Source organism: Frieseomelitta varia, unplaced genomic scaffold (assembly GCF_011392965.1).
Source record: "Frieseomelitta varia isolate USP_RPSP 00005682 unplaced genomic scaffold, Fvar_1.2 scaffold_203, whole genome shotgun sequence".
Lineage (NCBI taxonomy): Eukaryota > Metazoa > Arthropoda > Insecta > Hymenoptera > Apidae > Frieseomelitta > Frieseomelitta varia.
In genome coordinates this window covers 185,663-200,210 of record NW_025109784.1, presented here as the reverse complement: position 1 = coordinate 200,210, position 14,548 = coordinate 185,663, and the positions used below count along the sequence as shown (strand labels likewise).

Sequence of the window (14,548 nt, the reverse complement as noted above, 5' to 3'; positions counted from 1 at the left end):
AAAAAGAGTGGCTCGGTTACTGGCGATATTAAAAGGGTTACTCACCACCGACAGTCCTTTTTCGATCAGCAGGCACAGGCCTACGGGCACCGTGGAATCTGCAACAGATCAAAAAATAAAAAAAAAAAAAGGTAGAAAGAAAAACATGAAAACAAATGATTCAATGATCCCCACAGGCAAGCGAGCTAGCGAGCGAGCGAGCGAGCGAGCGAGCGAACGAACGAACGAACGAACGAACCAACGAACGAACGAACGAACGAACGAATTCCGGACAATCCATTCGCCTGGCGACTCGCCCCCCGTTTGTTCGTTGCTCGCTTTTTTCGAAACGACAAACTTCCAAAAGGTCAGTCACCCGGGATCCTGTCCTCTGCAATTGGCTACAGACAGCAAGTGACGAGGGTCTGTCACAGGATGTGACGTTCCAAAGGCAATCGAAAGGGTAGGGAAAAGGGGGCGAAATAGAGAAAGAAAAAAGGACGAAACGGGGGAGAAACAGTGGCGCACGAGGTGAAGGCTGAGCATCGAGGATAAACGTTACTGGTGATCGAGAGCCTCGTTGAATTGGCCGGAAGGGATAACACACGGGACACACACACATACACACACACATACGCAAAAGTAGATGGGCATGCAGGCATGGTCCTGTGAGAAAAAAAGGGAGAAAACCGATATCGAGTTAACAGCGACGAAAGCAACTCACCGATAAATCAGCTAAAACAGCACACGATACAGAACGAAATTTCGATCGGGAGTCGTGTACCTACGAGGTAACGAAACCGGCTTGTATCTTCTTCGCTCGAAGAAACAATAGTATACTCTGATCCTGCTAAGTGCATCTTTCAGTACGGCAACCTCGCAACGATACATTTTTTTGAATCTTGGAAACAATACTCGCCGAATTTAATTGAAAAATAATTGATACAAATCCAAAATTCAAAACTGAAGTTAAACTTTAAAACACTTTACGAATGACCGTTAAACTTTAAACGTTTGAACAACGCGAACCGTTAACAATTAAAAAAATTGAAAAATTTAAAGGCGACCATGGGAATTTAAAATATTGCCGAAAAAAAAAGGAAAATTTCGTTCCACGCTGTAGAGAATCAACGTAGACTACATTTTGAGAGGTGTAGGCGGGAGTATGCATAGGATTATGCAAGGCAGCATTACGTCACGGTAGTCTGACCAGTAATGAGCCGTGACTATTCTACTGATCTCCTAGGCACCTCTCGTTTCATTCAAAGAGCAATTTCTAGCATCCAAATTTCTATCTCGGTTACATTCTGCTTTTATTTCATCTGCTTTTTATGCGACTCGGCTCGCCCTTTATCATGCAATCTTACTTTTATCACGTCATAAGCTTTTTACGATAAGATAAAAAGGAAATACAACCATGGATAACGGAATAAGTAGAGAATCGTTTAATATTAGCGGCGTATCGTAATCAACTTGTTCGTAGAATGGAAACCCGAAGAGCCGGGATCAGACGACCGAAACGTCGAAAAGTTGGGAAACTCTTCGGAAATGCTATTCACGCACGAACGAATCATCGTTTGAAACGCTTGCAGAGTACAAATTTTACTCTCGGTCCTTTTTTTTCCTTGATCGTTCTCCGAGCTGTTCGCAGAACTCGCCGAGCCAAAACACTTTGGTGGATTATGCAGGATTCGACGGCGAGACCGGCGCGATAGCAAAGATATACGTACGTACGTAACGATTTCATTTCGAGCGGTTCGTTCTCATATTCTTCGGAGTATCGTCCGTCCCCGCGCATAAAATACGGCGAAACTTAAATAAGTTTAAGAGATGCAACTGCACGATAGGCACGCCCGCGAAATTGAGAGCCGCAAGATCCTCGCGGCAAGCGGGTCGCGAATCTCAAACACACCGACGTTTGCGGAATGAGAACCGTTCCTTCCTGGAGAAACATCGAAACCGTGAATTAAACCGCGATGTTTTAATTACGGTGAAACGGTATTATGTCTCTGTACATCGTTTAACCGCGTCGCCCGAGCAACGATATTCGATACTTGCCGCACGACATTAGAATCAAATAAAATGGACACGCAGAATGAACGGTTGGATCGCGCGGATCGATTTCCTTTCAACTGTTTTTTCCCCGATGGGTAGACGTAAAACGAATAATTGGGAAAATATTACCAATCGCCAATTACCAATTAGGGGGCATTTGTTGGCGAAACGAAAACAACCATCGAGCTGGCTGAATTCTCTGCTTGCCTTTTACAGACAAGTTAATGAAAACGTGATATCTCATTTGCGATTAAATTCACGCCGTGGGAGGGGGGACGAACGTCAAAGAAGTGACGTTTGAAAATAGAAAGAGCGGGCCGGGAACGAGGACAGAAGTGTAGATAATATCCTATGCCGGCCAAAGTTTCGCCAATTTCCGATTGTCATCGGGCGCGCAGATCGAGATCGATCGTTCTCCGTTGCCTCCTCTCTATCTATTTCATTCGATTATTAACAAAGTCGGTTAGAGCAGACATCGACACGCCCGGTTCGGTAAACACTTCGTTAAATATTTTTTTGAACAAACAATTGCTCGATTTCAACGCAGACCGGCTTTTTGTTTGATTAAAATATTTGCGCGTGCGGTTACGTCGATCGCGCGGCGTTAATTTTTCAAATCAACTGCACGCTCTCGAATCGATGCCGACGGCTGAAAGGAACGACGGGATCGGGGTGGGGGAAGGAAAATCCGATTTACCGAAAATCGAACGGCCAAGCTCGAAAACACGTTCACCCGATCGCGTAATGCGTAATTCTTTTCGCAGTCAATATTTAATTCAGCCTGGATGCGATTCGAACGCGTCACGTCGCCCGCGAGATACCAGCTCGCCATCAACTTTATACTATCGCGCGTCGTTTTTTTTTTTTTCTTTTTTTTCGTTGACGAACGCGGCGTCCTGACGTTTTTCGGCGGAAAAAAAAAAAAAAAAAAAAAGAAGAAATTCGAGCCTAGCGCTCGCGCGAGCCTCGACAAAAGCGACGAATGAATGAAAAAAAGGGGGCGAGAGGAGTGAGAGAGGAAGAGAGTAGGAAAGGTGGCAAAGGGTGAGGCCACGATTGTTTTACCATGACCGACACGTGTTCCCCGTCGACTAATTACGAGCTCTTTGAATTCGTACGCGTTTTACGAGTTTCCAGCATTTTTCTGGCCCGCGCGCGAACCGCCTCGTACACGCGTTTTCACCGTGCTGAATTACGCGCACGTGCGGCCACCCCACGTGCCAACGAAGACAAATAGACTTGATCGACGAGTCAAATGCGTTGCATTAAGCCAAAGAGACGTGAAAAAGTCGGTTAATTATAGGAAAGTCGATTGATAAAATAAATAGCATTCAAAAAATGAATGGCGCATTTTCGGTGTATATTTCATCGAGAGCGACGGGCCTAGCGAGCGCGCACAGTGCTCGAGGAAATAAATTTCTTTTGAAACACGCCGTTCAATAAATTCACCGAAGTTATTATACGAGTGCGCTTCAGTAGTCGCGGGGGAAAAAAAATCTGTCATTATTCCAAGAAAGATACGCGGAGCTTTCGCGCGATTTCTGTAAAATATAGCCTTCGAAAAATCAAAATTCACGCAACTCTCTGTATTTCAAGTTCTTTTGTTTCACAACGGCCGCCGGCATTTTTCACACTGTCGCTCGTCCGACATTTCGCCATCCGGTCTAATCGAAGCGACAGTATTAACCGTGAAATTTAATGGCCCGATTGTTCTCGCACTCGGAATAACCGCGAATCGAAAGAACCGCGTCCCCTTGACGCATTAACATTTAAGAAGACGTTCCGCGAAGCATGAAGATTTCACCGATTTCAGCCGAAGTGGATGTCGATCGATAATTCAGGAAACGTATCGGCTCGGCGGGTGGCAGAGACGTATCGCCATTTCAATCCTCCTGCTCTGTTGCTTAATGAGAACAAACGATTCCTCATATTTCAACGGATACGACCGAATCCCCTTCCAGACCTTCCAGCTGGGACCCTCTTTACTTTCGATTTTCCGATCGCGCTATGGAAGGAACAAACACCGCGGATAACGGTGGAAAGAACAAATCCAAATAACGTGAAGTACGGCTTGCTAATAGATATTAATGGAACCACCTTCCGCCGTGGAAATACGACCGGTTTTCTTTCCATGCGAACCAACAGCCGGGCATCTTCGTTGCTTCAGCGGCGAGTGTGCGAATAAAAGAAAAAATGGAAACGATGGCACGGGGGAGCGAGGTGCAAAAGCCGAGCGTTTGCATCGACGCAAGCGAGAAAAAATGCCGAGAGAAATTAAATGACGAGTATAACCGTTCGAGAGCCTTGCAATAGAACAGAGACGATCCAAAGAGAGGCGTTCTCCTGTTTTATTTACACGACGCACAGTTATCGAATTCACGTCGCGTTTCGCATAATTGATTCGATTGATACGCTCGTACGTAGCATTTCTTTGATCCCTTGTTCGCGTGTTTTGTTTCGCGTGTGTTTGTCGCGATGGAAAAACAGGCAGAAGGCAGCCAAGCCGTTTGCCGCGACAAACGCGTCAAATATGTCGACCATACACAGTGGTACGAAGCCGATTAAATGTTGCGAAGCTAACGGGAAATTGGTTACATATTCCCCGATACACCGTGTTTACGGCTGCAATTTACCGAGAACGTCCCCTCCCCCCTTCTCCCCTTCCCCCCTCCCAATCTCCTCGCTTCGCGGGACGACAGTTTTATTTTCACGACGTAATGGTCGTGATAAAATCAAATTTTATAACCTGCTAAAAATCTGCTCGCATAACAGGTCGACATGTTATTTTAATGAATAATTGTGCCCGACGGTAAACGCGTTAGTGCGACGGCGAACGGCGCGCGCCCCGTGTCACTTTATCCAAGGCTGATTGAATAAAATTCCGCCGTGCGCGAAACAATAACCCGATACAAGGCCGATTATCGATGCTCGTAAATCGAATATCGCGTTGCTAGTTTCCATAAATTTTTTTCCCTTCTCTTTTTTTTTTTCGTAATTGTCAATTATTAAATGTCAATTTTTTTTTTTTTTTCTAGGAAAAATACACGCAGCGGTCGAAAGGTAAACTCCTAAATCCTGCGCTTTCCGCGCGTACCTCGCTGTCCGCAATTGTGGTAAACGCCAGACACGAACTTGCGCGAGCTTCTCTGGCGTCCCGAAATTCTTCCGGGAGTTTCCTAATGAGCTACGGCAGTTTGCTCCCTAACGAGTCAGCCGTCGCATTAACGGGATCAAATTTTTCAGGGAATTCATCGGGAAAGGTAGCCAGCACGAGTGAAAAACATTTCTCTTTTTCTTTTTCTTCCTCCTCCTTCGTCTCTTTCTCTCCCTCCTTTTATTTTCTCCGACGAGAGAGGAAGGGACGAGACAGAGACGAGATGAGCAGTGGTATCTGGAAGCCTCGAGGGTAATCGACCTCCACTCTTGAGCACCTCTCGGATCTCAGCCGCTAATTAAGACTTTTACTTTTTCCTTGGTAAGTCTCTTCTATCTTCTCGAGTGTCCCGGGGAAGGGTTGGCAGGGGGAGGGAAGGAGGACGCGACGACAACCGGCCGCGGCGTTGGTTACGGACGTGGGTTCGTGAAAAACCGTCGACCGAGATGGCGCGAGAGCACAGCTGTCGGCAACGGGACTAAGGGGATGGCCAGGACGGGATAAGATCAAATCCGAGCAGGCAAATTTTAATTATATCCCGACATCGAGTTGGCAACATTCCGTCGTTTTTAATAAAACTTTCATTTTAAAAAAGAGAAAAAAGGAAAGAGAGAGAGAGAAAGAGGGAGGATGGGAGACCGGAGAATGGCAGGAAAGCTAAAAGATTTTCATCCGCTAGTCTTTCTTTGTTGGCAATTCGCGAGCCTCAGCTTAGAATTTACAGGCAATATCGCGAAAATTATTTCCATCGAGGATAAATGTTTGAAAAAGAACGAAATGAAAGTGTCCAGAGTTCGGAAACCGAGGGGGTAGAGATCGCGGCGACAGTCGTCGAATTTAATTAGAATTCTTGCACGCGCGCGAGAATTTGACCGGCGGCCAATCGAAATTTCCAAAATATCGTTAATAATATCAAGCGCGTTTAATCACCGGTTCGGAGGGAAATGAATCACGTCGAGGCACATCGGGGACTCTATCAATTTGGACGCAATTTATCATTCTGCGGTTCGTGATAAATTACAAAAGGGTTGCAGATTTTGAAATCTGGGGGAAGGGAGAAATTACGTTGCCACCACCCCTCGTAGCACGGTCCCATCGTGTCGAATAATGGTGACTAGAGATCCGAGAGCTGCTCATCCCGCCCTTCCCCCGTGGATCGTCAATCCGCCGTACTACGACGTGTACTACGGTATTCGATATCACAGCCAGAGATTCTAAATTGCGCGCATAAATCTTCGATTCGGTACTCGGCGCAAAGCAGAGGGTTAAAGTCGCACGAGCCCGCGAAAGCCTTCATTCGAAACCGAATGGTGCGAGCCCGGTTCAGGATCAAGGATATATGAAGAAGAATGGCGTGGAAGAGGAGACTCGACTAAAGAGAACGAAATACCAAGCGGAGAGAGAGAGAGAGAGTGAGTGAGAGTGAGACGAGAGAGGAGGATGAAAGAGGGAGACAGAGCGAGAAAAAGAGGGTGCGCTCGAGATATAAATACTCGCTTGAACTCGAGAGATGAGGAGTGAAAGCAATGATTTTCAGTCGGTATCTTCTTTCTCTCTTTCTCTCTCTCTCTCTCTCTCTTTCTCTCGTTCCCCTTTCTCGGTCTTCTGTCCCCTTTCTCTTCCTCCTCCTTCGCCCGGCGCTTTTCCCCCGCTTCTCTCAATTTCTTTCTTTTTCTCTATTACGAGCAGCGGCGTCACCATCAACCAGAAGAGCTTCACAAGCACCCTAAACCGCGGGGCGCCGAGTGCTAATTACGAATAATTATGAGTACTAATTAAGGCTTCCCTTTGCAGCGGTGCGCGAATTACGAGCAAAGGTGTACGTATAATATACCCGCGCTTTAACGGCGCTATTAAACGCATGCTAACACCATAGAAATGATCGGCTTTGAAGACACGCAATGTACCCGCAGACACGAAACTTTCGATGGGTTCTCACGTACACCGGGAGCAAATTCTCTCTCTCTCTCTCTCTCTCTCTCTCTCTCTCTCTCTCTCTCTCTCTCTCTCTCTCTCTCTCTCTCTCGTTTACGCGGAATTATGTAAATCGAGCGTGATTTAATCATTGCTTAACACGCTGTTACTCGCGTGTTTTTCAATTTTCCCCGCAATAGACGCCGAATTAACACGTAGAAATAACTTAATAAACCGGCGAAGTACCGTCGATACATTTGACAAATGCCGTTGATGCGCAATGTCACAATAGGTGGCAAAAAAAACTGTCCAAAAACGTTGGCAATCGATTCGCAAAGGGCTGCCGAACTTCAAAAAAGACTCTTTCTCTCTCCCCCTTTTTATTCATGAAAATTCCATCTTTCGGATCACTGAATATTTGTAGAACCGAACGTGTTTTTAAATAAAACGGAAAAGTGTGTTTAACTAACCGGCCGTGAAAAATACCGTCAAAGACTTTGGCGAATCAACACTCTATTGAGTTTTTACCAATCCTTTGAATTTCCCGTTTTCCTTTTTCGCTTTTTAAATCGGACGTGTCGCCTCCCCCTCCTACCGCCCCTTGTAATAAGAACATAAACAGTCCAACAAAACACACTCTGCCCCCGAAATACGTGCCAAAAGAGAAAAAGGAAAAAGAAAAAGAATTAAACATATCTCGAGTTTAATTCCGTACGTTAAATCGCAAACACAATTGCAATCCCTCGCGCGGATAATTGAAATTTCGACTTCGATCCTCGGACGAAAAGTCGGGCAAACTTGGCAGCAAAGTCGACAAGTGTTTCTGACAAGCACGATGCGTTCAACCGACTGCGTCGGCTCCGATAGACGGTAAATCGGATACAGCGGATGGTGGATGCGTGAAAGGCTTTTCGCAGGCGCAATCTCGCATTTAATTCGATTATTATAGTTCGGCATCTGTGTGTGTGTTTGTGTATAGGCACTGGATTAAGTAATTCAAACGTTGGATACGCGCCACGTCTCTACCGCGTTTCGTCGGCCGACGCTGCTTCTAGCGCACGACCCGACCACAGTTTTTCCATGAATTTCCCCGACGCTACGTGAAAATCTGTTTCTACGATTTTCCCCGTCGCTTTTCCCAACTGTCGGGCCGCCGCGTGAACGCGACGCCCGGTCCGATTGCCGATGCGCCGTACAGTTGCCACGGAGAAATAAAATCAACAGCCCTGACAGAGTCAGAGGTGCTATTGGCGTTGCGATTCCTCGGCTATCTTCCACTCCGCGCTGGAATTTCATTCGACGACCTTTTGTTCCAACTACCTTCGACCGTTGGAGTCGAGCAATTTTTCATACCCACCGCGTTAATTACCAACCGCGTTGGGAAAAGTTTAACATCGCCAAAAGTAACTCCGGTGCCAGCTGTTTTTCTCTCCTTTATTTCTCTTCTCCTCCTTCTCGTGCCGAACCTCGCCGTTCTTTATGCGCAATCACATCAACGAGGAAAAGTTACCGGCGGGGCCGGTAATTCGATATGAAAGCGATTCCTCGCGGTCGAATCGCTCCCGGTACATCGCGCAGAACGGAGCCGAACTTCGCCGGACGGGCTCGATTGTTTCACGGGCTGGCCGCCGTTGAAACCGAGGACGATTATGACCGTTAAACCGGGCCGTGGAAAAAAAAAAATCGTCGAATTATTTCTTTCAATGGCTATAATTCGCTCGGCTATAACTTTCCACCGGGTAATGACCGGTTCTCGCGGATTTTTCCCTCCACCCTCCGTTCTCCGAGAGTAAATTTCAATGACTCGTATTCCAGGATGCGACGGCATTAATTCCCCTCGGTAGCGACCGAAAATCTGCTCCAAGTGGCTGATACCGGTGATAATTACTTGGATTTTTCGCGCACGAATTGTGCCCGATAACGCCGGCCGATCTGGGTCGCTGGTACATGGCACGAGCGGCGCACGAGTGGATCCGAACACCGGAAGAATTATTGATTTCATATATCAATTTGTCTTTGTTCCGGCCACCGTCACTTCCAGCTTTAATTTAAATCGCGCTCGGCCCTTCTCTGATTTTTGTTTAATCCGGAAAGTCTACCGCCACGCCTTCGTAATGTTTCATCCATTAGTGTGAACCGGGCGGAGGCAGAATCGCCGAGTGTATGCAAAAATCTCGAAACGTTTAAGGGAATTGATTGGAGTTTACTCAAGGCGGATTGATTTAAGGCTTCTCAGTTGTGAAAAGCAGCGCGCGAGTTTCTCTCCGCCGAGTCGAATCTGAAGTCTTGCTTTTAAAAAGATTCGGTTTCTTTAAATAAGAGAACAGAAAGGGAGAAGAGTTTGCGAGATTTGATATTTCTCCGCGAGCTGCCGTTTATTTTCATCTGAGCAGAGCTGGCGGAGTCTCTCTCTCGAATATTTTTTTCCCCCCCTCTCCCTCCCCGCTCCGCCCCGAATATCTTTCTGACAAAGTTAAGAAGATTCCGTTGCGTAACGTTACAAAGACCCGAAAGAAGCGAGATCGCAGCGAGAGTTTAAAGCCATCTGCTTGTTGCACCCCTTTCGCATTTGCTCTTGACTCGTTATGTCACTTGAGAACCGTGCGCATTGAGTTACAGTTAACTTTAAGTTTCGCGGAACTTGCCATTCCGAAACTTCTGCAAAACCATCAAACGGACGCCTGCTATAGGCGGTTCAGAGGCAGCTTTCCCTCCGCAAAGAAACGCAAGGGATGGAAGGCCGTGCAAGCGCGTCTATTCTCTCCCCTTCGGTCTACTCTTTTCCCCCTGGACTCTCCGCGCTCCTCCGGCGAGTTGTGAGTCGAAGTTGTGCAGCTTCTTCAGCCGGAATATGTGAATCCAAAAGAAAGGAACACGCGAGCCTGGACGGTTCCATCGTGTTCCAGTTTCTTTCTTTTTCTCTATTTTTTTTTTTTTTCTCTTTCTTTTCCAACGAAATTCAATTATACTTTTAGCGCAAGGTCTGCGTTTCGTTTCTACCCCGATATCGGGGTATGCTTTCTCGAATTTCAGAGAAATAAAAACAAGACGCACCGTGTTTACGATTGTTTGACGGCTCGGTATCCCTCGCGCGAAGGAAAGCAGATTTCGAGTGCCAACCGGCGAAACTTCAACAATAATGTCATAACGCGTCCCTTAACTCGATGACCCGCTCGACATCAATTCCCGTGACCGAGGGCGCGTGGTGAAATTGCATCGCGCGCCGCTGCCGCCACGCCGTTGTAAAGTATGCAATTAACGCTTCGCGTGAGCGCATGAAAAATACATTTGCCCGTGGCCTATCAGACGGCGGTCATTCCGTCGGATCAACGAAACAATTCCCCGTTGGAAATGGGATCAGAAATGGCGAGTGGCAAGCCGACGGGCACACGGCCGAGCAGTGGAAATTCACCGGTCCTCGTAAAACTGTCAGTTTCTTTCGTCTTCTGTTGCGAAACTTCGAAAAGATTAATTAAAACCGGCGAAAAAATAGGCGGGAACCCCGGCGGAAAGAGGTGTGTCGGACGGGTAGCTAATCAACGTTGGAAACCCGGAATAAATCACGAAAGTCAGCCGTTTAAACGGTATAATTCGCGCTTCATGACGTCCACGGAATAATTAATCCCCTAATCGCGAAAGAGCGAGCCGCGAACTCGGGGAGATTGCAGGGCGCCGTTTAAAAAGCAATCTCGGCAGCCAAGCCGTACAGGAACCGTGAAAATTATTATGCGAGACCCCCACGGCCTTCCACCGAGGATGGAGGAAGCAGCACACCGGCGGTAGTTGTACTCGCTTCAACGAACGAGCCATGCTGTAAAAAAAAAAAGAAGGAGCAAGAAGAAAGAAGAGGAGAAGGGATGTCGAGGCTGCGCAGGGAAAGAAGGAAAGAAAGGCTGCCACGACGAAGATTCTAAAATATGAGAGCTATTAACCGTAGTTCCCTATGAACATTACCTTCCCTCATGTGTAAATAATGCAACCCCACCGATCCCGTCTTCCCCCACCCGTTGTTACTTTGCAGCCTCTCCAGCCCTGTACGTACCTGCGACCACCCTGTACGTGTAATCTGCAGGCTTGCACGCGGCCGTGCAACCTGCCGGCGCAGCTGCGGAACGAGAGTTTAAACGCATATTCACGGGATGTTCCCGAGGCATCGAGTCTCCGCCATCCCCCGCGCCAGAATCAGCCGCCGGAGGTTCTTTGTAAAAGCGCTGCACACAGGGCTAAGGGAAAGTTTCCCGGGGAGAAATTAATTTCGCTGCCTAATCGCCAGGATAATTAGCCTTGAGAGTTGTGTACCATCGACAAATTGGTGCAACTTACGGGGACGGTTTTAGTAGGTCATTCGGTTGTATCAGAACCTTGAACGTTCTAGACTCTAAGCGCGGTGGCCGCTCCGCAACCACGATCGAGTATTTCGAGCCTTGTACCTGTTTATCGAGCGAATACCGGATCGGAACGATTATCCTCGACAGTTGCGATTTCGTCAGAATCTGATATAAAACAATTCCTCGCGTGTCTCTTTTATAACCTCTTGCGCGTCGAGAACTTGTTTGCCCAAAATTGCAATATCTTCTCAGTTTCAAGTATATTCAAGTATAAGCCAAAACTAACAATAAATTTATTACTTCTCAATCATTTCTATCCAGTGATATCGTACCGACGAGTTCAAAAGGAAAAGAAAGCGACGAATTATTGTATACGGTTTGGTCACTCGTTATGGTACGCAATCAGTTGCCAGCGCAAGGTAGTTAATGTCGTGAAATCGTGTCCCCTTGGCGCGTAGATTCAGCTACCCGGCTTTCCACGGCGAAACCAAAGGCAGAAACCAAACATTCACGACCTCGGTGCGCCCGCACCAAGAGCGAACGTCGCTGTTCCAAATGAAAACGCGGATAACCGAGTGCATCGCGCGGCAATAAAAGGACAATGCGTAGGTAGCGGTTCACAATTTCAAAAAAGGGGAGGTTTGCTTGCCAGAGCGTCGAAATTTACGCGTCTACGTAACGCGTCTGCCACTACGCCGCGCTAAATTTCGTGCCTTTTAAGTCGAGCTTTAAACGACGGTTTAAAGGGTCGCCGGTTTAGCGATAAATTCGAATTCAACCAGGGTCACTGCCTCGGGTGGCCAGTTTATCTGCGAACAGGAGGACCCTCGTGACCATCGTACCTTCCAACTGACGCGTCAAAATAAACGCAGCACGCGTTGAAACATGCCTTTGAGAATTACAGGCGGGTGAGAAGATCTTTGTTTACCCGGCAAATGTTTTATGGAACATGGATCTCGTTTCTGGTCTCGATTTGAGTTTCGATCGTGGAATGGAACGGACCGCGGAACCGCGTAACCGCAGTCGATACTAGCCGCTTTCAGACACAACGATCGTTTAAATTCTTTGCAAGTGTCTCGGTCAAAACTTTTACGCGACAGTTGTTTCCGAGATCTTTTTAACCTTTACGTCCAACGTTCGTCCAAGGCTCGTCACAGACGAGTCACACGCTAATTACTTTTACATTTAAATTAGCAGTTTTTGCTTCGCGTTCCCGGCGAACATATTACCTTTTTGCAGCAGCCCACTTTAACGTAATACGCCTCTATACTCGTGCTTTCGGAAAAAAGTAGTCGAACAAAATATGTCGAGCAGAATTACGAGGCACTTTGCCGAGTGCGTATTAAGCTGTAATTTATGCGTTTCTGATCATTTTGCGTAACAGCTGGTCTAATATTTGTCGTCTGATCTCTCTGTCCATAAACGCGCGAAGCGTTTCGCATCTCTTTTCATTTCGAGAAATTCTCGCTGTTGGACATGAAGGGAACGACTTACGAATGATGAGTAGAATCGACGGATGCTCTTGGCCACCCTCGTATTTGCCGCTGAGAAACAGAAACCACTCCCATGGATCCACTCTGACCCCGTACCTACGGCAAAATAAAAGAGAAAGGCATGTAAACACTTGGGAAAGAAGAGAAGAAAGGAGGAATACCTCGTTCGTTATTATCACACCCCCCCCCCCTCCTCCCACTGTCATCCAAGCAATTTTATCTTCGAAGTCACGTGAAGCGTGAGCGTCTACATCGCGATACGGGTCGGGGAGCAAAGGCGTCGTTATTAACGATAGCGTCTGTCGGCACGCTCTTCACAGGTCCTTGGAAAAAAAAGAAGATGCGAAACGGCAAAGGGAGGGAAAAACGAGGAGGGGTAGGTCAGATAAAAAGTCACGGGACCCTTGATCTCTTTGTTCTTCAGATAAATAATAAACGTCGACGCGTGTTCGCCTTTAAAATTTGAAAAAGGCCACGGAGGAGGAGAGAAGAAAAAATGGAAAACGATCCTCTTCCCCTCTGTTCCAAGTCAACCCCTGTCGTCTAGTAATTTTGCAGGAGAAAGGAGGATTATGAAGAAATTTCTCTGTCTCTCTCTCTCTCTCTCTCTCTCTCCCTCGACCTGTAAATCATCGTTCGACTGTCTATTAAACATACTTTCACCCGAAAGAAAAACGACTCGCCAGTTCGCAGTACATCGAGCTTTACCCCCACCACCAATTTTTATAGCTCTGTATCGGCGAGATTTATCGCACGCCATCGTATCAATCCGAGTCATCAGAAACGTTTGTTGCACACGACCGCCGGCGATCACGGAAGACAAACGAACTACATTCGCGGTCGACTAACGAAGGAAGAAAAAAAAAAAAAAAAAATCAAGCCAAAAAGGGTAACCGACACTAATGGCTTCAGGTCGAACGCGTCGACTAACGATGATGAACGAGGCTTATAGCTGAAGTAATTAAAGTATTTGAAGTGGGCGCGGCCCGACACGGTGCTACGATATTTATTGGTACGCGATCGCTACCCTTTTCCCTTCTCTTTTTTTTTTCCTCTCTATGTACGTTCCCAGCCACCCCATCTTCCACATCCCCCTCTCTCCCGCCCCTCCTCCGTCTCGCCGCTTTTTGTGTCGTCACAAACGCAATCAGTCACGTTGACGCAGGCCACGATAATTGAAGAGCGAGCCGGAAAAATCAAACGTTTATAATTGATAGCTACCGTGCGTGCTCCGTGGCGAGTCAAAAGTGATTCGAAAGGGAACATCAATCCTCTTATATTACCGTCCGGCAAATCACTGCTCGTTTAGAATACCGCGTGTAGCTTCCTGCAGTTTTGTCGATTGAATTGTTAAACACTTTAACGCCGAACCATGGAGAGATAAAAAAAAAAAAAAAAAAAAAGAGAAGAAGAAGAAGAATCGATGCACGTCGCCGTTTATCCGGGATTGACCGTGGTAATACGAGTTAATTCCTTTCCACTATGTGAATGAAACATACAAAGCCGCGGTGGTAGCGGCACATCGGAAAGCGCTTTACCGACGCTGCGAAAGGAAGGACGACGCAACATTCAAGCCGGGTACGTATTTTGTTTTTCTCTTTTTTTTTTTTTTTACACCAGAGATA

General features: G+C 46.9%; 1 protein-coding gene across 3 annotated transcripts in view; it reads right to left on the bottom strand.

The window, feature by feature from the left end:
* LOC122526912 (diacylglycerol O-acyltransferase 1) overlaps positions 1-14,548 on the bottom strand; it is a 92,614-nt gene that overhangs the window by 58,066 nt on the left and 20,000 nt on the right. For all 3 annotated transcript variants that reach the window (XM_043650564.1, XM_043650565.1, XM_043650563.1), the window contains 2 exons: positions 12,925-13,019; positions 46-98 (listed from right to left, as the gene is read on the bottom strand). In XM_043650564.1, coding sequence (XP_043506499.1) covers positions 46-98; positions 12,925-13,019 — 148 coding nt within the window. The remainder of the gene's footprint in view (positions 1-45; positions 99-12,924; positions 13,020-14,548) is intronic.